Raw genomic sequence first — 24,913 nt, 5'->3', positions numbered from 1 at the left:
ACATCCCTTTTATTGTGCTTGAGGACTGTAACTTCATCTGCGAGAAATGCTGAGTCCTTTCAAATGATTGTGTTTTAGATTTCTCAAACAATCTTTTTATATGTAGCAACTGATCCACTGCAGTCACCTTCACTGCTGTATCAACTACCAAGCTTCAGGGATGGCACCAGCAGCACTGGGAATCCCAACAAAATCAGTGGTGGCATTCAGGTGAGATTCAAGGGGACTCAGGGTAGGAATCAATATACAAGTCATGACACAACTGCAGAGGACTTACAGGAAGGCAATGGGTCAGTGTCATACCCATCTCTCTGACTTACTTATGCAAGAAGAGGGATTTACCCACCTGGTAAATTGCCGACTTTCCTCATGCACTTCCATTTCTGTGCTTTTAAATTCATTCAGTTCTTTCCGTATTGCTGCCTAATAAACAATAATGATATATGAAACCATAAGAAATATGAATCTTAAAGAAGGTAGAGTCTGAGAGGAACCTGACTCTGCTCTTGCAGGTTCCCTTACAGTTCCCATTTTCCAGTCTCCCTTACTGTAATCCACAGCTCCTTCTTACATGAATGACTTTTTTCAATTACAGCTATTTGATGCAGTAATACACTACAGAGAAACCCAAAGCATCAAACACCAACAGTAAAGAAACACTCAATCTACTGCAACGGTGAACCAACCCACCCCCCGAAATACAGCACTTGCTACAGACAAAAAACGGGCAAGGGACTGGGTTATCCCAACAGACATCTGCTGCATATGCAACCCCGCGGGGATTGTATCTCCAAGCGCGGCCCTTGAAGAGCTGGTCAGCCAGGCTGCCTGCACTGGTGCTGTACACACAGCAGGGGCTTTGTCTCTCCCCACTGGAGGCTCGAAGTCAGGAATGCCAAGATGAATAGCACTTTTTTTTAAGTGGAGTTAGTCGCCTGGTTTGGTTAGTTTTATGTAAAATTACATGAAATGTTTGGACATTTCAGGCTTGTGTTTTCAGTTGGCAGACACTAAAAAACAGCAGAAATTCAGTGCACTTTGTAAACACCTTGTTGCTTATGTTAAAAGAGTGATAAACAATTTACTTCATCAGGTAATACATACAATTTCTGAAATATTCTAATATATACTACAAGGGCTTTTTTTTTCTATGCCACATGCTTTCCTACCTTCACTGTGAAATGAAATGAGTTTATTCTTACACGCTCTTTTCTTTCACCATTTTAAATAAAAGCAGTATCATTTCATTAATCCCTAAAGAAATCTCACCTGGTGTGCATGCCTTTCAATGCAGAACAGACACATGATAAAATTATAGCGTCACCAGACTGCGGTCTCATAAATGAGAAACTTCATTTTAAGCAAGGGATGGTTCTGTTTAGCCACAACAGTATGCTTACACGAGGCTGCTGTAATAGCTAGGGAAGAGACAGCTATTTCTGAGCACCAGATCAGCAGCAAAGACACCAGCACTCCAGCTTCGTAATTTAGTTACAGTACAATCTTCCGCTCCCATTGGAATTAGAAAAGTAACTTCCTTGGGAAAAAAGGGCAAGGGAGTTTCCAGGCAACCCAGGGTCTGCCTTTCTGCTGAGGCCAACATGAGGATCATAGAACCAGCCTCTGGCATCTGTTCATTACAAAACGAACTGAGATTAAAAACTGCTACCCTAAAGCAGGTAGGAAACACCAGTGTTTTTTCTAGTGCAGTTTACCCTGGTTGGACCTAGGTGAAAGTGGAGGTGCTGGGTGCTCTAACCTCCCACAGACTACAAGAGGACTAGAAAGCGCTCACCATCTCCCAGAACCAACATCAACAGACACTTCTGGGTACATTATTAATGTCTCCACCTTGACTTGATAGGAGATTCTCCTTTGGTTGTCAGAGGAGCTGGCATTAATATTAAAATACAAGCTGAAATAAAATCAGTGCTTCACAATCCTTAGCTAAAAGACAGTGGGTTCTTGCACATACCACTTTTCATGCCAAGCACATCTCATAGGATTTCCATAGAAGTTGGTTCGGACCCAGTGCTAAAAGGGCCAGCACTTTTTGATATACAAATCCTACAGCTTTCCTTTTATGAAGTGGTATAGGAGGGAAATGGGAGAGGATTTTATGGTAATCTTTGACTGATCTGTTTTCAAAAAAAAGAATCACAGAATCATTTGTCTCATTCTTTGTAGTTAGGCAGAGGAACTAACTGCAGCATGTTGGGGGCGAACATCCCAAGAAGGCGTGCTGCATGCATACGGTCAGCGAGAGCACTGACAGTTGTGGCCAAGAACCCTTAGAAGGATGGAGCAGCTTCTACCTTTTTTTCACTTGAATGAGTTGCAAAAGTAACTCTTGGTGGCAGTGATGCAGGCTTCTGCCTGCAGAAACCTTGCCTGAATTCCACGGGTCATGGCCATCTTTGCTAACAGTGTGTGCCTGGCTTAGCAAGGTTTTAAAAATGCAAGAAATTCTTGCCAGAACTGCTGTAATTGAGGTGGCAAATACACTTTTAATAGGCACCTGAGTGGATTTTCTTAGCTGCCTGCAGTAGATGCACAGTAGTACCATGACAATCTCACTGTCTCCAGCAGATGTCATTCGTGATGCTGGCATCAAGAGAATATGAACCAGAGGAAAGCCCCCAAAAGTGACAGATGCAAGCATTTGCTTATAATCTACATTTGTCCCTTGCCTTGTCTGCAGGAGTTAACCTGGCCCAAGGCTTGTCGGCACGACGGTCATAATCCGGAGAATCCGTGACCTCCACGTACTCATTAAATCTAAGGATTCTTCTTGCTTGAAGTTCAGCCACTGTAGGCCTCAGGCTTAGCTGTAAGCGGGAGGCAGAAAATAGTATGTTTAATAAGATGAAATAAAATAAAATAAAAGCTGAGGGTATGATGTAATCTCAAGAGAACTTTAATGGTATTTCTAAATAGGGTCACTTTCAGGTGTCTAAAAAAAGGCATCATCCTGGGAGCACTGCACGGGAATGGGGAAGCAGCACAACCTAATTTCTTCAATTATAAAAATAGTCTTTGTCGGGCAGGTCACAGAGAATCATGACAGTTATCCCTGGAATATTAATTGTGACTTTGCAACTACCACACCATTTGCCCCACTAGGCAGTAGGTCCATTTGCATTAATGATTACACAGTGTGCTGTGTTCAACTGTAATAATGAAAAGAAGCAGGATTTGGAGGTGCCTGCCTAACTAAAAAAACTGGTTTTGAACATCTGGAGGTCATTGTGATGCCAAATTGTTTCAGTCACCTCAAACAATATTCACTTTAATTAACTAAGGACGATCATATTAAGGAAACTATTTTTGCAGAGAAGGGCAGAGTAGGGATACATATGAAAACTGCCCCCATCCTCTTGAGAACGGGCTCCCAAAGTCAGGACAGCAGATCCATAGCTGCATTATTTCCAGGGACAATGAGCACAATCCCACCTACAGCAAGTGGCCAAGGACCACTGACCTGGTTAGAAGAATGGTGAAGGCGTTTCTTGGGGCCCACACTGCTCTGCATGACTGATGGACATTTGCAGTAATGTATACACACTAATTTTTAGAACCGTATAAAAAATAGTCCTATGTACACACATACACAATACAAAAAACACATCATCACCTTTCTACTGAGTCTACGTTTTATTTCTCTTTTGGCTTCCTGTTCCTCTTCTTCATTCTTCTCTGTTTTCAGAAGAGATAAAAAGGAGTGAATATTTAAGTATTATAACTGCACATACTGTATTTCTCTTGGTTGAAAGCTTCAGGACTTCAAGTCCTGGCTCATGTTTCCTCCTATTTCTGGGTGATCCTGCATGTGTTGTCTGCTTTTTGGATTTCGTGTGCTCTCATTTCTTTTCCCTATCCTGATTTCCCGATTCTGTAGACATCTCAAGTCACCACTGTGGGTCAGGAGCACAGCAAAGAGGAGGCGTCTGTCACTTCCTTTCTATGTAACAGCAAACAAGAAGTGCCCTGAAAGAGCTGCCTAATGTTTCAATTACTTGTCCTAACATTAAAATCACTGTTGCTTTTACTTCCAACATGCCACCTATTGACTTTAGGGTAAGAGTCTAATTATTCATAAGGGTCAAGAGAAAAGTTTGCTCTGAATATCTCAATCAGCTGAGGGTCCTCTACTGCTACAGGACACAATGAATCAACGACAATTTTTTTCACTGTCATTTGTTAGTGCAAATTGGTTTTGTTACTTGTAATTCTTTTTCTGATTTTATGATGCGGGCATATGATTCAGCACTCAAGCCCTCTGGGTTAAGGGCCACTAGCTAGACCAAATGAAGGAGTACAGCAGAAAATGAGGTGCATTTTTTGAATGTATTTGGACGTAAGACTGAAACGTGCTTTTAAAAAATTCCTGCGCTAACCGAACTTGATTGCTTGAGTGATGGTGAAAAGCACATTTACAAAGGCATGTTCATATGGATTCAGCAGGTTTTTTAATTGATGTATATTTTGAAGAATATTATTTGCCCTTTCAGTCCACCTCTGATGGTTGTAAGCAAAGTGAACTTTGTTGTGGCTGACATATCCCTCCGAGAGATACCCATAAAATTCCAATCCTGTTTTATTCATGGCTGGGGGTTACAGACTCCACATTGCAGTTCAAGGCTAACTATAAATTTGAAGGAATTAATTTGTCTATTGTGGATGCAGCCAACCTCTATAGATGAAAAGGCAGTTTTAAATCCTGGTATAGTCCGATTTGCCCTGTCTGCTATGGCCAGCCTGCTCTGTTAGTATAGGCAACCTGGCCACAGAGGACCTTCTCTATCATGACTGATACACTGGAGACAACACTACAACAGGTCATCTCGTGGTACTTGCAGATTTCCTTTGCTGACTCAAAGGCTCTCACACAGGAAGAATACAAGGGAAAGAGGAAGAAGAACAAATGATAAAAAGAAGAAAGTTATAGGAGGAAAAAGGCGATGCCAGCCCAAGTCCTGCTCTGTGGGAAGAGCCCACCACCAACCCAAGGTTTCCATCGGCAAGATGCAGTTGCACAGGCTTCCTGCCAGAATTAGGTTGGATCTAGTGTTGACAGTGATTTTACTGAGATACTGAAATGTGTATGTCATTTATGGTTTGTTAATAGTTTTTCTTTTAAATGGTGAAGAAATGGATGGCCTCATTCCACAGAGGAATTGTAAACTGACTAAAACTGAAGAATGGAGAGTTAAAGATTGATTTACATTAATATATCTATCAATAAAGAAGTTGGCTGTATTTAAGGACTTATGACTTCAAATGAGAATTCTTTTTATAACATCTTCACCCAACAAAATCAAAAGCTCTCTAGCTGTTTTAGGACAGGTAAATCACCTGTAGGCTTTTGTTTAAACATGCTGTCTTTGCAATCAATAGACATAGTAACTTAAGGTAATTAAACACAAACTATTAATTTGGGAATCATTTGAGCATAAAAAATGTTGCCCCTTCATGAATTGAGTCACTTAAGTGCTACCTCAGAAACTCTCCAGTAGCAGACACAGCAGTAAAAAAAGTGCAGCTGGATATACACATCGCTGTACTGCCTTTTCCTAATTTAGTTTGTAAAATACATTCTGCATTATTCATATCTTGACATTTCTTTGCTATCTAAACTACTGTGTCTCCTAAGAAGCAGCAGTAAGACGCTTGATGTAAGAAACAGGGGCTCACACTGCTTAATGCATACCTTAAGAAACAACTACCAGCAGCACGGCCACCTGAAATACTGTTTTTCTGAATTTTGGGGGAGGATAAAATAACTCAAAAAAAGTTGATCTGGACATTTAGGAAGGTTGAAGGTTAGCTGCCTATCCCAAGCTATGATGCTACTTCCCTGTGGGCTGCAGACCCAGAGCGTGCAGGTGACTGCACGAAGGGATGGCTGGACATGGAAACCACCTAGAAATGGGAGATGAGCAAGGCCATCATCTTAGCTGCTGGGCTGAGGGTCCAGGCAGGTCCTGGACCTGCACGGAGGAGGCTGGTGAGGAGGGCTGGAAGCCCATCTTTCAGAGGACAGCTCTAACAGGACGCACCAGCAGCTTCCTTTACTCCCTGGCAGAGCAGGTAGGGATTGAACCCGTGGGGAACGGTCTTCTGCACGAGAGGTCAGGGGGAGGGACGTGGTTTATATATTCAAGTGGTTTTACTTCTAGGAATAAAACTCAAGAGCTAAGGGAAAGGGACTGAAATCAGGTGGCTACTGCTAATATATCGAATCTGCTGTTTGGCAAACGGCCCTCCATCTATGGTGCTGGTTTGTATGTAGAGCACCTATTTCCCACCTCCATCCTGCTGGGCAGAGTCTTGCTTTAAGCCTGGTGCTACAGAAACACTGCCCTGGTACAAATTCCTACCACCAGTAACACCTACAGCCTGTTTTTGGTCTTTTAAGGTAAAAGTTTTGAAAGTTGCTATAGTGAGTTAAGAAGCTGTGTGGTGCTAAAAAATAATGGGTCTGGTGCTCCTGCTTCCCTCAGGTGGTGTGGAAAATTCCAGCCAGAGGGCCACGTTTTGGCTGCAGGTATGAACTGACTGCCTTGCTCAAAGAGGAACACATCAGTGCAGAGGAACACACTTCTGACTGCTTTCCACCTTAAAAGCAGATCTAATCTGTGTGCTGTGGAGAAAGAAAATATAAACAGAGCGTTCCCAGCTGCAAGTCCCCTCCTCAGATGTCCCACTGTTGCTGCCGCACTGGCAAAGGACCAGCCCTGCGAGCGCCCTTTGCCTGCAGGAGTCTGCAGTTAGATCCCAGCAAAACTATGGTTTCCCTCCTTCCCTGCCTGCAGCTCCTACGAGGTCAAACTGGGATTTGACTCCTAATTGAAACAATTTTGTTTAGCATCACCTATCGTGGCCTTTGAGTTAAAAAACCCCACTCGTCAAAGCAGAACAAGCAGCTTCCCTGGAATCTATTCAATCTGGTCACCCTCGGTTCTGTGGGACATTCGTTTTGTAGCAGAAGGGGAAAAGAGAAGAGAGGAATTGTTCTGCCTGAGGACTGCTCCGTTCTTGACCAGAAAGTACTCCCGGAGCGTAAAACCGAACTTTCCATTGTGTCCCTGTGGGATTAGCTATGTTTAGACTTCTCTGTGGGCTTGCTAGGGAAAGAGAAAGACAAGACAAATAAAGCGCTTGCCTCTTGCAGTTGCTGTGGAACGCACAAAGCCGCTTCTCTTTCCTGCTTTTACGAACAAAGATAACCATTAATATTCCTTAACTAGCATCAAGAGCTAAACCCTGTTTTCCACAAAGCCAGAACTGGCAGGCATGCAGGTGCACAGTACAAGAAGTCCACTGTCCCTTACAAATGCAGGAAAAAATCCAGTTATCTTAATCCGAAATTCCTGGCAGAATAAAAAGTTTCTTCGCCATAATGCAATACTATAAATACTACTGGCTCAAAGCCAGTACACAAGAAACCTGCCTTTATTAAAAACACAGGGCTATATCTATTCGTTCAAGTGGACTCTTGAGTTATCGTAACTTTGTTGTAGTGTGGGAAGACTCAGAAGTTTGGACAGTTTTATCCAAATTGTTTTTATAGAAATCCACCTGCAATTTTTTTTTTGTCTCGCATTCATACTCGGTCACAGGATTTTCAGTAACTGGTTTATCTGGAAATATTATGAAAAACTAAAACTTCTTGCAAGACAGATTTCCTCACTAACTCGAAATAAAAAAAAAAGAAAAAATACAGACTTTTCCTGAACCTCTTAAAAGATTTGGCCTGAACTTAATCGTGAAATAAACATTTAGACCTTTCCCACTTAATGTAACCTCAAAGTCTGATAAATATTACTCAAAACAATACTTTCCCTTAGCTGCAGTTTATATACACACAATAATATAACCCCTTCTCCCCATCCACTGCTTAAAAATAAAAGGAAGGAAGCTTTATGAAAGAAATCCCAACTTATTCACAAAAGCTGCCTGCAACAACAAAGGCATTTAAGAGATGTAAACAATTTCAAATAATCCACAGGAAGAGAACGTAATAATTTTGATAAATAACCCACTGCCTTGAAGCTGAGAGAGAACTTGCACCCCGAAAGGGCTCCGAGTCAGCCTGTCACTGCAAACCCCAGCTTGCTTTGGTTCGCTTCGCCTTTTACAGATCACTGTCAACTCGCAGTATTTTATACCTCGATGATGAGCAAAAAGCAGTTTTGGATTCTCCACGTGCTCATCGACAACTCTGCGGTTTTTGGTGATGCATAACGCTGCTTCCCAGCCTTCCTTGCTTGCTCTCCCTTGCCTCTTTAAGACAGCCCCCCGGGCCGCGGCAAGGGAGGACAGCGGGAGGTATTGAGTGCAAAGCCTGGTACGCTGCCAAAAGCTTAAAGTAAACAAGCTGAAACAGGAGAAGAAATCTATTAACTGCTTTCCAGTCTTGAGCTACTTACTGCAAAATCAGTGAACGGAATAAACAATGGCAAAAGGGCTATTAAATACGTGGCAGGTTTGTTGCTAGATTAGTTATCTCGAGATCAGCCGGACAGAGAGGGCAGTAAGAAAGCCCAGCTGGTGCTCCCAGCTCAGTGGCCGTATCCTGGCCCACCAAAGATGTTTTGGAATTACCTTTCTCACATAGTCCAGCATGAGTGGTTTGTCATATTAAAAAAGTTCGTATTTCAAATTTTATCTTTACTTATCTACGCAATCTATAGGTTCAGAAATTATAGTCTTAAAAAGTCTGTTCACATTATGTGCTGGACAGGAGTCCCTTGAACCCTCTCCTGTGCCCATAATGCATGAACCGTAGCTTCCCTTTTCAATAAGACATGGCACTGTTTGGCTTTTGAGAGCTTAGACAACAGCACTAGGACTTCATTAGCATGGATGGCTGCCTGAAAGCCAGTAAGTGTGACGTCTCCTTGATTTGCTGGCCTGAGCAGCTGACAGAGTGGTCAGTCCATGGACTTTGTCAGGTAAACAGCCCATTTTCTTCCATTAGCATGCTGTGCGCCAGGGTTGCAGAGATGAACTCCAACTTTTCTGAATGATTGTTGGAAATAACAGCATTATACCTGCTCTTTCAGTTACATCAAATGTGTGCAAAGTTCTTATACCTTAAGAATAGATGAGGTTTTGGATTTGGTACTGTGTGCGAAATGCTTCCATGTGCATTTTCTTCATTTATTTCTTCTACCTAAGCAGCAAGTACTAGCTACTGTTGCAGAATGAACACAGGGCTAGAGGAGCCAGGCATGACAACTGTTACAGTATGTATTTAGATAACATCCATATTATGGAAAGATTCATAAAGGAAGACAGAAAATGACTGTTCTGAAGCATTTGCCAGCCTAAGAACAAAACCAACATAAGTAAATAGGAGAACAGATTATAGAGGGTAAACATCCAATATACTGCATTCCTCTGCCACTGACTATTTGGATTTTTCAAAAGGGATACTGAGGAAGGATTTAATCAATGGGAAGATATTCAGTGAGAATGTCTCATCCAAGTTTCAGTACAGAAGATGTCAGAAGTGGATATGAAGTCCAACATACACCTGTTCACTTTCTCCTAAACGCTTCATCCTTCCTCTTTCTACTCCGCCCTCCAATCTCTGCCCTTATATTCCACCTCTGCCTCCTACTGATGTTCCCTCCTTCTCCTCCTCATAAAAACTATGTGGAAGTTTAACCAGCCTAGAACTACTTCTAAAAAGTATCAAAGTCATTTGTGGTCTTTGGGATCATCTTCAAGAATTGGGATTGAGACAAGCAAAATTCAGCATCTTAGATATATGCAATTTTCACAGCTACTGTTACAGTTTAGTATACAGATCTAGTGTTGACACGTTATTTTCTATGACATAATTTCTCTCTAGTTATGGCTCTAACACTACAGCAACAATGATAGGCTTCCATATGAATCCAGCGTATGCTCACTTTCTACGTGAACACTAGCTGAAACCTGAACAAAATACTTACGCTTTAGGATATTTCTTTGCTCTAGCTCTTCAGTTGTAGGCCTCTGGCTAAGCCTCCTGTGAGAACAAAGTAAGTGACTGATTTAAAACCAGATCCAAATAACACATTAGGATTTGTAATACAGCTTAAAAGGTGTTTCTCATATGGCCAGGCTGTTCTTTGCCAGCAAAGGTATTCAACAACACAGGTAATTTCCAGACACAGTTATAATAATGTGCATATAACCACAGTACCAAGTGGCCATTTGTTTTATAAGATGTACCATTGCCACTTGAACACATACATAACTGATACTTGCATAATATTACAGAAATTGTACTAGCAAATTTAAATTCCTCATTTACAGGTAGAATTTTATGGAAGAGTTCATAAGCCTATGGTGCTATCATAAGCACCATAATTATGATAAGTTGTGCAATCGTAGGATTGTTCTCAGATATTTTGAATGGAAACCCTATTATTTAAAAAAAAAACACACCACAACATAAGCTGTGCATTCCTCACTGATTTGTATGGTCAATACAATTGGGAGTTTTAATTGAAAGTTAATTTTATTTAGTTACCTATATATAACAACTGCCATTAAAAAACCCCAACCCCCTGAGATATTAATTTTCTGGTTTGTATAGTGGACAACACGGTCGATATTGTCTCTATGTTTACTAAACAGGCTCACTTGTTCACTTGAGAAAAGGAGCAAGAAAAATTTCAGCAATAAAACTGATTTTGCAGATGTGTTAGATGCCTCTCTGTCCAGCAAACCTCACACAGTTCACTACAGATTAACTTCAGCCTCACGAAACCTGTCTCATTCAAACCATGCTTGGACTTTCAGATTTGGTGGGGAGGACCAGCAGGTTTACCCCACGTGACCAGTCCCCACTATAGCAAGCGCCAGGCTGGGACCTGACTCAACCCAAACCAAACTACGGGAACAGGTTTCCCATCAGACCTCGATGCTGCCGGGTGCTGACCACCACGCCAGGAATTTTTATGGAACTGGAGTCAAACTTGGTTGTGATTTCAGGCATGGGCGCAGCCCCGACACGCATAGATGTTGACTCCTGCCACCAAAGCAGAGCTGCAGGGGGAGCATGCCAGCTTCCCAGCAGAACCAGCAAAGCCCCTGTGCAAGGAGCTCAGGATGGGGACCAGAGCCCCTTCTGCAGTTCAAGCCCCCGAGGGAGCACCAACAAGCAGGATGTGATCGCTGGAGCTGGGATTCGGTCAGGAAAGCGGTGATAACAACAACACCGCTTTATTAGCAGAAGAAAAATGACCCTTAGGCTCTGCTATGGTTAAGGGATGAAATAAATGACTTAGCCAGCCACCCGATTCATAGAGCAACTCAGCTCATCTTCCAAGTGCTCATACAGGACTGCCATACTCTGTACTAGAACAGTACTGGCTGGACTACCCGGTATCTGGAAATCTTCAACAAACACAGGATATCCTCCAAATCTGCCTGCAAAACATTTCTGAGCACATGAGAAACAAGGACAGGTCTGGGAAAATCCAGACATAGTGTAGTTTATTCTCAGAGACCACGAAAGCCAAAATTAACATTTATGAGGATTTTTTTTAAAAAAGCTTGTTAAAATGCAAGTGAAAATTAGTCTTTTTTATGCAATGTTCTCAAGTCCAGGAAGAGAACGTAACATGTATCTGACGCAGTTAAACAGCGTGAGAAAGACATGCCTCAGAGGTGAGCACAGTAAAACACTAAACACTGACCTACAAAGTCAGCCTCCCTCCATCTCTTCTGCTGGAACCAGCAGATGAATAATGAAGGAGTTGGAGAGCAGGAGGAGGATGGGGAGGGCCATGAGGGACGAACACGCACAGGCATGCTCTGTGTGTCACTACTACTCTGCCCGAGATGGGGATATACAAGTGCAAGTCCCTGCTAACCAATGCAAGAAAAAGCTTGAACCACGGCATGAATTATTCTGGAGTCATTCTCATTCTCTTCCTCTTTTTTTAAAAAAACAAACAATCCAAAAACTGAGGAGCTCTCGGATTTGTTTCTTGTAGGACAAAAATTCATTATTGACATTTGAAAGTGTTTTTGAGAAATAAAAATACTGTTTTCCAGGCAGTTGTACCACGAAGATCCTGCACCACAGACTGGGCTGCATTTAAAATGTGAACCCCGTGTTCTTGATTCTCTTTCTCCACCTCCGCCCAGTGAAACCACATTTACCCTGCCACTGATACCTCACTAGCTTTGTTCCAATCTGATGTCTGATTTCCTGCCTCTCCTCTTCAGATGTACGCTGCAAGATGTTTTTGTCTTCTAATTCTTTCTTAGATGGTCTGTTGCCAAGTTTGATAGCAAGAGTATCCCTGCGACGAATTTTACTTGCCAAAGAGTCTGAGGAAAAGAGGAGGGTAGATTTAGTTCATTCATGTTTAGGTTACAGACACAAACCCTGAGTAAGAACTTTAATACGTCCCCAAAGCAGCCTTGTTCCCACATGCAGGAGAGGAATTTTAATTAACATCAAAAGAAAAATTTTTAGCTCAGTTCACAACAATAAAAAGCTGAAAAGTTTGGATGAAAAAGCTACCGGCCAAATTGATGAGTTTTACAACCATCATTTGCCATCCGCGAAGTGATAGGATAAAAATGACAAATCTACACTTAAGTATCTTTGAAGTCTGATACATTACAGGTTGCTTTATTTATCTACTTAGTATATTTAGCAACCTGCTGCTGTTTTCCTTCAGCCTTAAATGGTTTAGTCATGTTCTCTCATCTTTTCCCTCATTCTTTCAATTTTTTTTTTCAATCTAATACCACTTAATTCTTGTATAGTGCTTTTCATCTTTAATTTGTAAATTAAAACAAAAAATACAGTTTAGAAAAGTGCTGAGTGCTTCTAAAGTAACCTAGGCAGAAACCCCCAGGCACTGAAGCAATCCATTCATCCATAAAACAGACACAGCAGGGACAAGGGCCAAGTGTTAGCTTCAGCCAGCTGTGGCAGGAAGAGTATTTTTTCATGGCCTTTAGTCCTCCCCTTTGTCTCTTGCAATTCTGACTGAGGGGGCCACGTATGTCCTAGGTTGGCAGGTTTTCATGACATTAGACAGTTTGGTAAGACCACAGGCTCCCAGCTCACTTCTCATAAGACATCATGCTGCTGTCTGAATATGTGAATTTTGGGATGCTACCACTTTCGATCATATTCAAACCAAATGCAGAACTGCAGAAGACTTCAGCTTCTTGAGCTAGCTGGCACTTCACCTTCTGCCGCACCAGTACCCAAGGAAAAATAAGTGTTCATCTTCCCTCACGCCCCTCCAGCATGCAGCACTTCTGTGTTCAGGCCTTCTTCACTAAGCACAGCGAAGCACCTCCTCCTGAAGGGCTGCGGGCAAGGCTCTCATGCCGTGGTTTGACGGTCATTTTATTCTGACACAAGGCCATCCTGCAGGTGGTAGGGGTAGGGCTGCCCTCCTCTCCGCCCCTGAGAGGTTCTTGCTGCCACCTCCTTTGCTCCAGCAAAGGTGCAACCGTGTGGTGAGCTGGCTCAGGGAACAGATGCTACTGAAAATCAGCCACCACTGCAAACCCAAATGTGAGCGCGGGCCTAAGGGCAAAAGGAACAGCTGGGAGCAGGGATGAGGCAGAGGGTGGGCAGCACAACCCCCTGCAGCAGCAGCAAGGACTTCTGCCAAGTGATACAGCCATGACCCCAGCTGAAATTTCAAAGCTGTAACTTAGAAATTATCCACTGTGATCTGCTCTGTCTGCTAAGGTGCTCCAATGCTTACCAACACCCTGATCAAAGAGGAACAAATGACTTTCAGACAGTGAAGCTACTGACTGATGGGCCTCCTCTGTTGTCTGTCCCTGCCTGTTACTCCCACAAGAAACTCTGGGACTTCTAGTGAAATTCAGTTGAAAGATACACTGGTGCTTTAACAGTGGAGGTTCATGACATGGGCAAGCCAAATCAATGGCTCGCTGACAACCTAACGTGGAGGCCTTGTTCTATCCTCATGTTCTCCTGAACCTGCTCCTCCCACCTCCACTCCCATCTGCGCAGTGCTTCATCTGCACCCGCCATTGCACAGGACCCGGCAGGTTTCTGATCACAATTGTCTGGGAGAAGCGGGACACTCATTTCTCAGTAGTGGAAAAACATTAAATCATCTAAAACCATCCCACGCAGCCATACCCTCCTCTCTTCACTTTGCACTAGCATGCGTTGGGCACGCTCACGTAACGCAGGGTGCAAAAGGTAGCCTGCAACTTCTCGGCGGGATGCCCTGCCAGAGAACCACATCCTGGAACAGAATCACCCATGGCTTGATGTGCTTGCTAGCAGCTCCACCCCAAAGTCTTTGCTCTCCTGAAGGCCACAATTTAATGGAGGCAGCTGCACAAAAGCTCACTGGGTGTAGATGTCTTTGGGCTACACTCAAGCAGTAAGCTCCACCTAGCAATCTGGATGCAATCACAGCAGCTTGGTCGGCTCTCTGAGCCAGTCCAGGCCAAACGTGTATTAGATACACCCGAAGGTGGCCACCCTCTCCCAGTACACCCTTCTTGCCAGGAGCTTACTTTCAGCACTTGCATTATCATCATCGTCATCATCCTCATCATCATCTGTGTACAGTATCGGTCCATCAGAGTCCGAGTCACTGCTGTGGCTCTCTCTGCTACTTTCACTCTCAGGAGCAGCACCAGCGTCAGAAGCCTCCTCCACCAGTTCAGAGCGTGCCTGGCCAGGTGCCTCCGCTTCTTGGTCTTCTTTGGTAGCCAAGCTGTTAATTCCAAAGCAGGCATGGTGTCACATTAATGCAAGCAGCACAGAACACAAATGGGAGACCAACTGTATAAGCAAGTAAGAAAACAAAAGTTCTGTTACTCAAACTAACTTGCCTCTTTCTAAAAAACGTACATATATACAACATATATAAAGTATGCGTATGCATATACACATCTGTATGTATGTATGTTAGAAAAAAAGATGTGAACAGTCTGGAATGATGTGCTGCAAAGCCTGTATAAAGAAAAATCCAAATTCTTTTTTATTTCTTATGGGATGGGAGCAATAGTACATAAAAGCTACTTAGAAGAGAAAAACAGCTCATAAAATTGGGGGCGAGAGGAGCAAGTCGGAGCGCGGATGGGAGTGCAAAGCTTCCTGTTCTGGAAGCCTAACTCTGTTTACGGTAAATACAGTTTTACTGCTCTTGAGTCCAAAATGTTCATGTCCATCACTGATGAACATGGAAATTAGCACCAGAGTGCTCTCTGTCTTGGGAAAAACATTATGTAAAGGAAGGGTAGAGCAAGGGGAGAAGCAGCACAGGAACGTAATGCTGGCACAGAGATACCAGCAAGAATTTAAAGAAAAGTCTCTAGGCCACTGGCATCTAAACTAAACTCTCTTGGGTTGTTATGAAAGATACTGGCTCTTGTGGCAGGGAAAAGACAGATTAATAAGCTAGTTTCTTTTTTGTTGCCAACTATTTTGCTTAAAAAATGTAATTATGACCTTGTTCTTGACTAGATTTTATAGTATCTACCTAAGACAAGCTATTAGGTAGTAACAGACCAAACACCTACTAACCGAAGCCTGAACTGTCAATTTCGAGTCTGCAATTAAATTCAGCTTTAGCAGCAAGAAATTTAATGATATCCACACAAAAAAAATAAAAACGCCGTGTAATTCAGCACAATTTCTTGTTTGCCTTTATGGAAGAGAAATAAACATGTTATCAGCTACTAGCTGAACTGCTGACCACAGTTGGTCACATTAAGCCACACAACTATATAGGAGGCAGGTTATGAGCAATGACCTTCTGGTGAAACATGAGGTACTGCAGGTGAATGGCTCAAAGACATTGGCAAAGAATAAATCACGCTGCGATGCAACACTGCCCTGGGTGTCCAAGAAAAGTGCACAAACTGCCACCAGTCAGCAGAAGAAACAGAAGAGCTGCCCATACACCTACAGACTCCTTTATGAGAAGAAATGTAGCTTCCTTGGCCGTGAGTCTGACCACTTACCCATGATGGCCATACCATCTTACCTTTCTGTGTCTTCTCCACCAGCATCTGGACCGCTGTCTAGGGCCGTACTGCTCAGGCTCTTGTCTGTGCCATGCTCAGCCTGGAGAAGAGGTTTAGTGTCTGATCCGGGGCCAGCTGGCACTGCTGCGCAGCCGTCTGACACATCTTGGGCATCTGAGGAGACAGTGGGCTGACCGGCTGCAGCAGCAAAAGGAGGTGGAAGTGGAGGTGGAGGAGGAGCAGCAGTGGGTGGAGGGGGGACAACAAGCTTGCTCGGTTGGTCTGCGTCCTCCGTTTCAGAAATTACTATGGAAGGTTGCTCAGGCTCGTGTTTTTCTGCCTTCGCTTCCAACCTGTTGGCTGTGGCACCTGAGGGGGAAGAAGCAGCCCCATCCGGCGCTGTTGGTGGGGCTGACTGTTTCCCAGGTTTTTTCTTGCCCCTGGGAGTCCCTGATGTGCCCAATTTGCTGGGAGTCTCCTTGGAGGCTTTGGGATGAGATGACGCGGACAAAGGAGATGGCGATGAAGAGGACTTGGAGACTGGTGTTTTTTTTGCATGAGAGGAACTAGCTAAAATAAGAAAAGATCAAGCATTTTAGTCTTACAAACCATCCAACTATATGATTTTTGCACTGTTCTTTCTGCATGGATTGACATGTGCTAATATTTAGAAAATGAAAAAATTACACTTGATACTTCTACAATCCTTCATATATATGCTTGAGATGAGTAAATGTTGCAGTTCAAATTTCACCTTTGAGGTGGGAAAAAATGAAACGATGAATACTTGCCCAAGAACAGTGGAGGGGATCAACCTCAAAAGCGGGTGAGAGTTTGATTCTAGCATTCTGCATTGGCCCATTACAACTTGCCTGGACATCATCTAGAAAGTCCACTATTTATTTCAAAAGGGTTTAGTACACTATTTTAAAAAATTGCTACCAGACAGATAAAACTGCCTGACCTTTTCTGTTACGTGAATTTTTGGTCTGAGCAGAAGGAGAACACCATGATTTCCCTTATGCTTTTCAATGAACACCTCAGGACCATTCTGGGTATCAGTTAATCACCTTTCACAATGTTATTGCAAGTGGTGCGCTCCCAGCAGCAGCAGAGGACAGCAAAACAAGATGTACTTTCAGGTCCATCTGGGCATGTCCATAAAACAGAGGCAGAAACGACTGATGTCACTCTGCACAAATAATCTCCAGAAGGGAGGCGGCACTGAAGGCCTCCTGTATATACTGGAGGTCTTTGTCTTACCAGTGAACAACTCAGGTGACCTTGAAAATGTAGTGACACAAGGTTTTGACACTAGCTGTGTCAGCTGGCCAGTGATATTGCTGTTTAATCGTGCGATACTTACTATATTGAAGCATATGTGTATCAATGCCCAAGTTTGCATGAGATTTTAGCTAGCCTGCATGCCCAGGTGCATTCCAGTCACATTTCTGATTGTTGTGTTGATGCACCCATCACCTGGACTGGGAGATTCAGACTTCTGACTTTCATTTAAAAAGCAGTAAAAATGACAACCATCTTAATGATTGAGTCCTTTTCATCAAAATGCATCCAACTCAAACACTTCTGCTGCAGTAAAAACGCATTCACCTCAAGAGAACAAATGAAAGCATTATAAAGCTGCACAGCAGCCTTGCGGCTAAGCTTACCGAGTAAAACAGAAAGCCATAATAGAAATCTGCTGAAGGGCCTACTTTACTCAGAAGTAAAGAAAAACAAAACAAAACCAGCAGATTAGGATAGAATCAAAATATAGATACTGGCCATAATAAGCTCACGATATAAAAATAGCTTTCACAGTGCGACTGTTCTCAGTCTCAAAGAAGATGGAAAATAATTCAGAAGACACATTATACTGTTCTCTTCTGTAGCTGAATGTTATGGTTTATAAACATTTAGAGTGCTGTAAGCCTTTCAGTACACCTGGAAAAATCTGCAGAAACTCATGACTTCAGGCAAATCACTGTCCCTCTTTGTGCTGCAAGGTAAGTGTAAAGGGCACAGAACCTACTGATACTGCACTAACCATCTACACCAACTACAAATCACTGACTTAACTTACCAGGAAATCAAAAGGAAGCAAAGAAATGGTACAGGCAGCAGCTCGTAATTGCAGTGGAAATAGATGGTGGCTCCAACCTGCATATTATTTAGCGGAAACCTTACTGAGTAAGTGGATGGTAGTAAGAAAGGGCTCTGGTTCTGATCCAGCAAAGCACTTAACAGGCTGGAGGTCAACAGAACCAGTTACATGCTTATACTTAAGAACACCAGCACAATACAAATACACAGCCACACTACAATCATTGCTGGGAAAATGTCAAAAGATGTTTCCATTGAAAAAACCCTTACATTATTCTCAGAACCTTTCTGGACCTGCAATCACATACAGCAACTTGAAAGATTTCTCCCAGGGAAAATCCCCCCTATACTTTCACATGGGTCAAAAGTGCTATTGCTATTGTTGCTTTTGACTGGGCTGGCTGACAATTTTCTGTCATGCCCCTTTTTCAGTAGAAGATTTGAATTTTGTTTAAATGAAAAATTTCATGGCTGTTACTTGCCTTTTGGCACATGTCCATGCTTACGTTTAAGTCCAAGTGCCCCCATACTCCCAACTCTGCTACTTCAGTTTGGAAACGTGCTGCGGTACCCTCAGGAGAGCTATGGCTCAGTTGTTACTCATATTCCTCTTCTCCTTCATGGGACTGGATCACTGGCTGCATCATGTGCTCACTTTCATGGGGATCTGATAAATCTGTTGTACTAAATACTGCTCCCGATCAGCTCTATTTGCTGTATTGCTAATACAGCTCTATTAAGTATTGTCCTGCTTCAGCTGAACACAATGTACCTAATGCTGGAAGAAATTACCAGTAGGATATGTACTATTTCATATAAGGGATATATTGGTATATTTTATACCCCTATGGTCTCAAGCATTGCATAAAATTTCAGCAAGGTTACTAAAAGACAAATCTGGGATCTGAATGTATTCTAATTTAGGAACTGAGATACCTGAGAGCTTGTTAGCAACCATTGGTCTAAACATTTATTTATGTGATGGGTTGTTTTATTCCGGAAAGTTCTGCTGTTATAAGGTTCCATCATCTGGGAAGAACTGAGTTTTCCAGCTGAATGTGAAATATAAGCAGCAAATTCTAGGTTTTCAAAATATTTATTCTTGTAGTTGTCTGATGTAGTAGGGACAGTTAATACCAAGATAATGGATATTTTATGGCAAAGTTATTCTTGTCACTCTAGTGGTCCTGCAATGTTTTCAAACAGTCCTCTTCTGTGTGCTTCAAATACAAAACGTGCCAAAATGTACAAGATATGAAGAGGTATACTTGGAAAGAAAACTGGAGGGACTGAAGGGCTTTGAAAGCATGACAGAGGATTGAAAACACAAGGCTTGTATAAACTGGCCAATGCATATATACAGTCCATTCATCATAATACTGCTTGTGTTCAAATTATAGTTGGATGTTTTCATTTTGGTCATTGTCTAAATCACAACCATTCAAACTCAAGATCAGTACCTTAAGAACAGCTACCTATAATCTTTAATCTAGCATCACTGCTGAATTTCGGTATGGAAGTGTAGTGATAAACACATCTTCTGTGCACCTGATGATGGACATTTTCCATTTCCAGTGCATATTTACAATCACAGCAAGCCATCAACTAGCTCAGGGAAGCCTGGCCATTTCTAATGAGGTTGGTTGGTTGGGTTTTTTTCCGGCTGAAACAACTGCTACTCAACAGTCTTTAAAGATGTCTTCATGGTTTTATCCTTTACCTCTTTAAGATCTTGTAATCTTGTCAAATTAATCAGAACAGTAGACATTTCCAGCCCAAGGTTACAGCAATACCAAGGCAGTCTTACTTTGGGGCAACTCATATGTATTGTTTCACGTCACCTGTTTCCCTGCTGATTCTTCAGCAGTTCTCTGGGTCATTTTGTTGCCAGCATTCACACTTGAGCTGGAAATTCAGTATCGGCTCTGATGTGCTCAGTGTTGTGTATACGTCCATTAAACAGCAAAATGATTTGTCCGCTGTCTGGGGTTTTTGCAGACAGCAGAACCAGAGCTCAGGGGGAAGCTAGCTAGAAACATCCATGGCATGCTCTTTAGTCATGCTGCTATGTACAAAGGCAGAAGTTATCGTAAGACCAAGCCAAGCACCCCCATGCACATGCAACCGCCATAACTGGCACTGCCTGTGCAGTACTCACCAGCTTCTCGATTTGCACTGTGGCTTGTTGGCTTGGGTGGTGGGAGAGGAGGCTGCTTAGCAGGAGCCTTTCCCTTTTTTTTAGCATGAGGTGCTTCGTTACTCTTATGGCTGGTGGTGGCCGAAGCAGCAATAGCATTTTTTGGTGGTAGCGGAGCTTTTTTAGATTTAGGCTTAGGCTTGGGTAGTGGTGGCGCATGGGATGCCGGTATTTCTGGGCAGTGATCGATAGTGCTCTCTATGGATAAGAAAGTGAACAGAAGCCAACTGACATAGACATACGCCACATACATTCAACAGCAAGCCTGACAACAATGACTACTTTTTGCTGCTTGAGCTCTTGGGAATCAGGAGAGATTACTTCATCTTCTGCCTCTTATTGAAGTATTGTCTCAGAAAAAAATTACTGTCCATCTCAATTCAAGTACTTCTCATGGAAGATTTTTGCCTGGTGCTTCTCTCAGTCTCATCTTTTCTAGACCTCCAAGGACCATCCTTAATGTTCAGTATTCCCAACTAGACTGCTGGCTGCAAACTAAACAAGGGAAATGCCATTTACTCCTCTAACAAATTCCCTCGGTTTCTTTCCAGCCCTCTAAGATCAACAGGCTATAAAACTCAGATTCATGTGAATCTGAAAGTGAACAGGGCCATTCTCTCAGCCACGGGTTCAAATACGACTATGCAGCTGAAATTTTCCCCTGAAGCAACCCATTCTCCTAAGCTGCAGATTGCTTGCTCATAGCAACTTTATTCTGGGTATCTTCCCCAGGGTACTTCTACTCTTCAGAAAGAGATGAAGCTAAATCAAATAGGATATCATTTGCCATGGGAATGCCCTCCTCTCCTGCAAGCTCTTTGGGAACCGTTACAAGACTGCACTTTTCAAGAATCAGGAGTTCCTTAGTCAACAGGAGTTTGGACTGTATCTACATTGTGTCATGCAATAGGAATGGCTCTGTAGAGCAAAAGAGGTAGCACTGAGGACCCAAAGTCCACAATGTGCATTTCAGGAGACTTGACTTTGGACTAGCTTCAGGCTAGTTCTGTAGACTGCATGCCCAGTAGCGGTGGGAGCACAAGTTTCTGAATGCATCTTTTGGCTTAGTTTCATCCAAAAGAAACCTGGCTTGTGTGCTCTGCAAACCAAGGAAGGGTAAGTGGGGATGACCAGGAAATTCACTTCAAAAGTGCATGCCTAATGCCAACTGTAATATTAATGTAGATAAGCCATGTATAGTCAACATAAAATTTTGCAACATAATCACTATGGTTTTAAGACTAAAGTTCCCAGATGGGAATCTTTATCTATTCAATGACACTAACTCTGTGCCCATTTGGCCTCAAGATAGCCTTCCCAAACCTTCCAGGAAAAGGATATTATAAAAGCAAGAGCATACCATCACAACCATATAGGCGTTATTTGCATGTTACTAACAACTCCAGTGGTTGGGGAAGTAAGGAGCCAAGCAAATATTGCAAGGACTTCTAACAGTCTTTTTTATCACTCGAGAGGAAAACTATTCATTTCTTGCAGTGTGTTCCTATTAGAGCCTCACTCTTACACACATTAAATGGCCGTTCCTAGATCTCCTGTCCATTCCCTGCTCTCTTCCTTCCCATGTAGAAGATTCCCAAGAGATAAGCAGCACCTTTTCATTGTAAGATTAGTAGATGAAAAACAAAGAATGTGTTGGACAACAATGACATTCTTCATCTCTGAAACAAAGACTTTTCCACCTCTAGCTTGAGGCTTGTTAACATGAACCTAATGCATCACCTGCAGTTATTAAAAGCAAGATGCACACATATGTCTCTTCATAAAGTGAAGGAATTAAGTGTCCAGTGTCTGCCTCCTGTACTTCCAGCCCATTATAGACTAATACATTTTTGCTAACGTTTTGCAAGAACGATTGCATAACAACCATTTACAGCTTTCAAACAGATTCTTTTGAGCACAGGTTCTTGTACTGCCTCTTGTTTTCCAGAGAAAGAACTTTGGACTGGAGAAAGACTTTGGAAGAAGAAACAAACATACATATTTGTTACATTCTGCTCTCCTCTTTTATAGCAAAAAGCATCTCCTTATGAAATTCTACCTACCTTCATTCAAAGTTGAAAAACTGATTTAATTCTGAAAAAGCAGGATATTTTAAAATGTTAATTCCATTAATAACAAACATGTCAAGAGAAGACAGGATTTTGTATTTTGTAGATCTTGAAGGACATGATGATCAGAAAGAATTTTAAGTGTAAACAATTCTTTGATATACCTTTTACTTATGGGTCCAGCATGCTAAAATTTTATTTATTAATAAGAGAGAATTTAAAACTTGGGTAGTTACACACCATTACTGTGTTTTCCGGTCATATTAATAGAGAAAATATTAAAAAGAGAACGATAACCTAGTAAAAAGAAATACACATTCACCACATTCTAAAGTAATACAGTGCAATTATTTAGAATCTCAGCCAACCTACATTAAACTTTATAACTGACTAAATGATGTATTACAGAATTTACCTTCCGGTTCAGGAAAAAAAAATACAAGACTAAAGCTTCACTTAGTTGCAAATAAACACATCTTAGTGGCAACCAACTTACAATTCAAATTTCCTTTAGAAAAATAACTAAAAACTATAAATGAAAACCAGAACTGGAGCAGTTCATTCACATCAAAGTTCTTGCTTGCAGACTTCAAGTTGTGATTAAAATTGGCAATTTATATAACATTGATTTTAACTGAAATACCTTGCCATCACCGGGATATCATCTTTATCTAGGACAGCTCTTTCCATACCATTATGTACATCATACCAAAGACTGGCAGACACTTTCTGCACAGCAGCATTCTACCTGCTCAGATAGTTACAGCTCTCATCAAGTCTTGACTGCCCCTTGATCATGTACATGCCCTTTTCTTGGCCTTGACCAACGAATCTTCTTTTTGCTCATATCCATGAGAAAAGCTGTGGTGAAGATGATTGTCTTTGACCATACTGTCCCTTTTGGTGTCTTACTAGCTTTGCCGTTTTTATCTTTGTTAGCTTCATCTTTTTTATCTCATCAGGTATAAACTTGACTGCCCTCAGTGTCAATCTGATCTTGCACAAACTATTGTTTCTCATTTGGTCTTGAGATACAGATTTCCAGTTCCTACCTGGCCAGTCCCTTATACCAGCTTTTGCCAGCAACAAGTCAAGTTTTGAAGCAGGTGCTTTTCATTGCTTTTCCTCTGATGCCCATCAGGCTTTGTGAACATTCACTGACTGTCCTCCCTCAAATTCCTCTCTGTTGTGATGCAAAAGCTGACAAGTTTTAGGCTGCTGGCATTGTGCTTGTTATCCTGGTCTGGTCCCCTCTTGTTTTTCAGTGCCTAACCACAGTGTCCTCTCTTTTACTGCAAGTCCATTGGAACCTTTTTTCTGGTTTTCTGCATTTATGTAAGACACTGCAATAAATTCCTGGTATATACACAAGTACCGTAGTAATACAAATAGCTAATAACAGCAACAGTGGCTTGATCTTGAACAGTGACAGGGATGGTCTGATGTCTATAAATGGCTTGAGATACAATTATGCTGTAATTGTACCTCTGTAACATGATTCTGCTTGAACATGGATCCTTGGTCTTCAAGCCTGCTCCTTCTTTTGCATCTTTTGCCAAAACAAGGAGGTATCTGAATCAGACACATCTGTCTGTTCAAGTCAATCCCCCAGATAATGCAGTATCAGTTGCAATGTATTTTTGTTGCTGCTGTTTTTCTTAATGTAGACATCTGTTCCTCACAAACTGACCTTTTAACAAAAAGCCTCCAAAAGACCATCAGATAGGAATATCTTTTATTCACTGCTGCCTTGATCAAGACATCTGCTGTAAAAGCAATCCACCTATAAATTACCCTTTAAATAGGAAAGCAAAGCAAATGTTAATGTCTCGTTAAGCATTTGGATCAATAATATGTTTATGTTTAGAATAAATTTTCCAAAGGCCAGATTTTCAAGAAAGCTCACTTTGAGACCAGAGTTTCTTGTTCCCAGAAATTGTGATTGGGGCCAGACTCTTAAGAAATTTATGTTCTCATGTAAACACCTAAATGATAGTCAGGATTACACAGTACTCAGTATACAACAGCTCTTGTGGGGACTCATCAAGTCTCAAAGACTTTCAGAGAGATGCCAGTGTGCCATATGCACTGGAAAATCAGATGCCTTATTTCAGAAGATAAATGTGGGACCTTTTGCAAACTCTGGACCAATATGAAAATCCTGGGCATAGTTTCAGAAGCCATATGTGACTGGGTTTCATAATACAAAGATTTTTTCTTTTGTGACCTTGTAAGGAACTGAACGCCAAAGCTTTTCTACACCAGGATTTTGTCTTACAGTACTGGTATTTTTGTTTCTAGAGCTAGAGCAGTGACATGACACTAGCTCATGGAAAATAGTAGTGCTGCGGCACAAGCATGCAAAGCACTCATCTCCTGGAAGGCAAGCACAACTCAGTGGAGTAACATTGTGTAAAATGGAAGTTGGAAATAATGTACGACTTGTTGCCTTTTGCAGGATGACTCCCTGCAAAATGAAACTCAGTAAGAGTTTTGAGAATCATGAGTTTCCTTTCCAGCCTATGCAGAGAGCTATGTTTTGATTAAT

The 24,913-nt window shown here is 42.0% G+C and overlaps 1 protein-coding gene across 1 annotated transcript in view; it reads right to left on the bottom strand.

Moving 5' to 3' along the window:
* The window catches only part of PHACTR2 (phosphatase and actin regulator 2), a gene marked incomplete at its 3' end in the record, with an annotated part of 141,846 nt that overhangs the window by 4,456 nt on the left and 112,477 nt on the right, over nt 1-24,913 (bottom strand). The window contains exons 5-12 of the mRNA XM_081998537.1: nt 20,258-20,494; nt 16,017-16,566; nt 14,539-14,741; nt 12,183-12,339; nt 9,966-10,021; nt 3,635-3,696; nt 2,691-2,828; nt 321-423 (exon numbers count right to left, since the gene is read on the bottom strand). Coding sequence (XP_081854663.1) covers nt 321-423; nt 2,691-2,828; nt 3,635-3,696; nt 9,966-10,021; nt 12,183-12,339; nt 14,539-14,741; nt 16,017-16,566; nt 20,258-20,494 — 1,506 coding nt within the window. The remainder of the gene's footprint in view (nt 1-320; nt 424-2,690; nt 2,829-3,634; nt 3,697-9,965; nt 10,022-12,182; nt 12,340-14,538; nt 14,742-16,016; nt 16,567-20,257; nt 20,495-24,913) is intronic.

This window comes from Phaethon aethereus, assembly GCF_964289735.1.
Source record: "Phaethon aethereus genome assembly, chromosome: 3".
In the NCBI taxonomy this organism is placed as follows: domain Eukaryota; kingdom Metazoa; phylum Chordata; class Aves; order Phaethontiformes; family Phaethontidae; genus Phaethon; species Phaethon aethereus.
The sequence above is the reverse complement of the archived record's forward strand: the minus strand, read 5'-3'. Positions and strand labels throughout refer to the sequence as shown.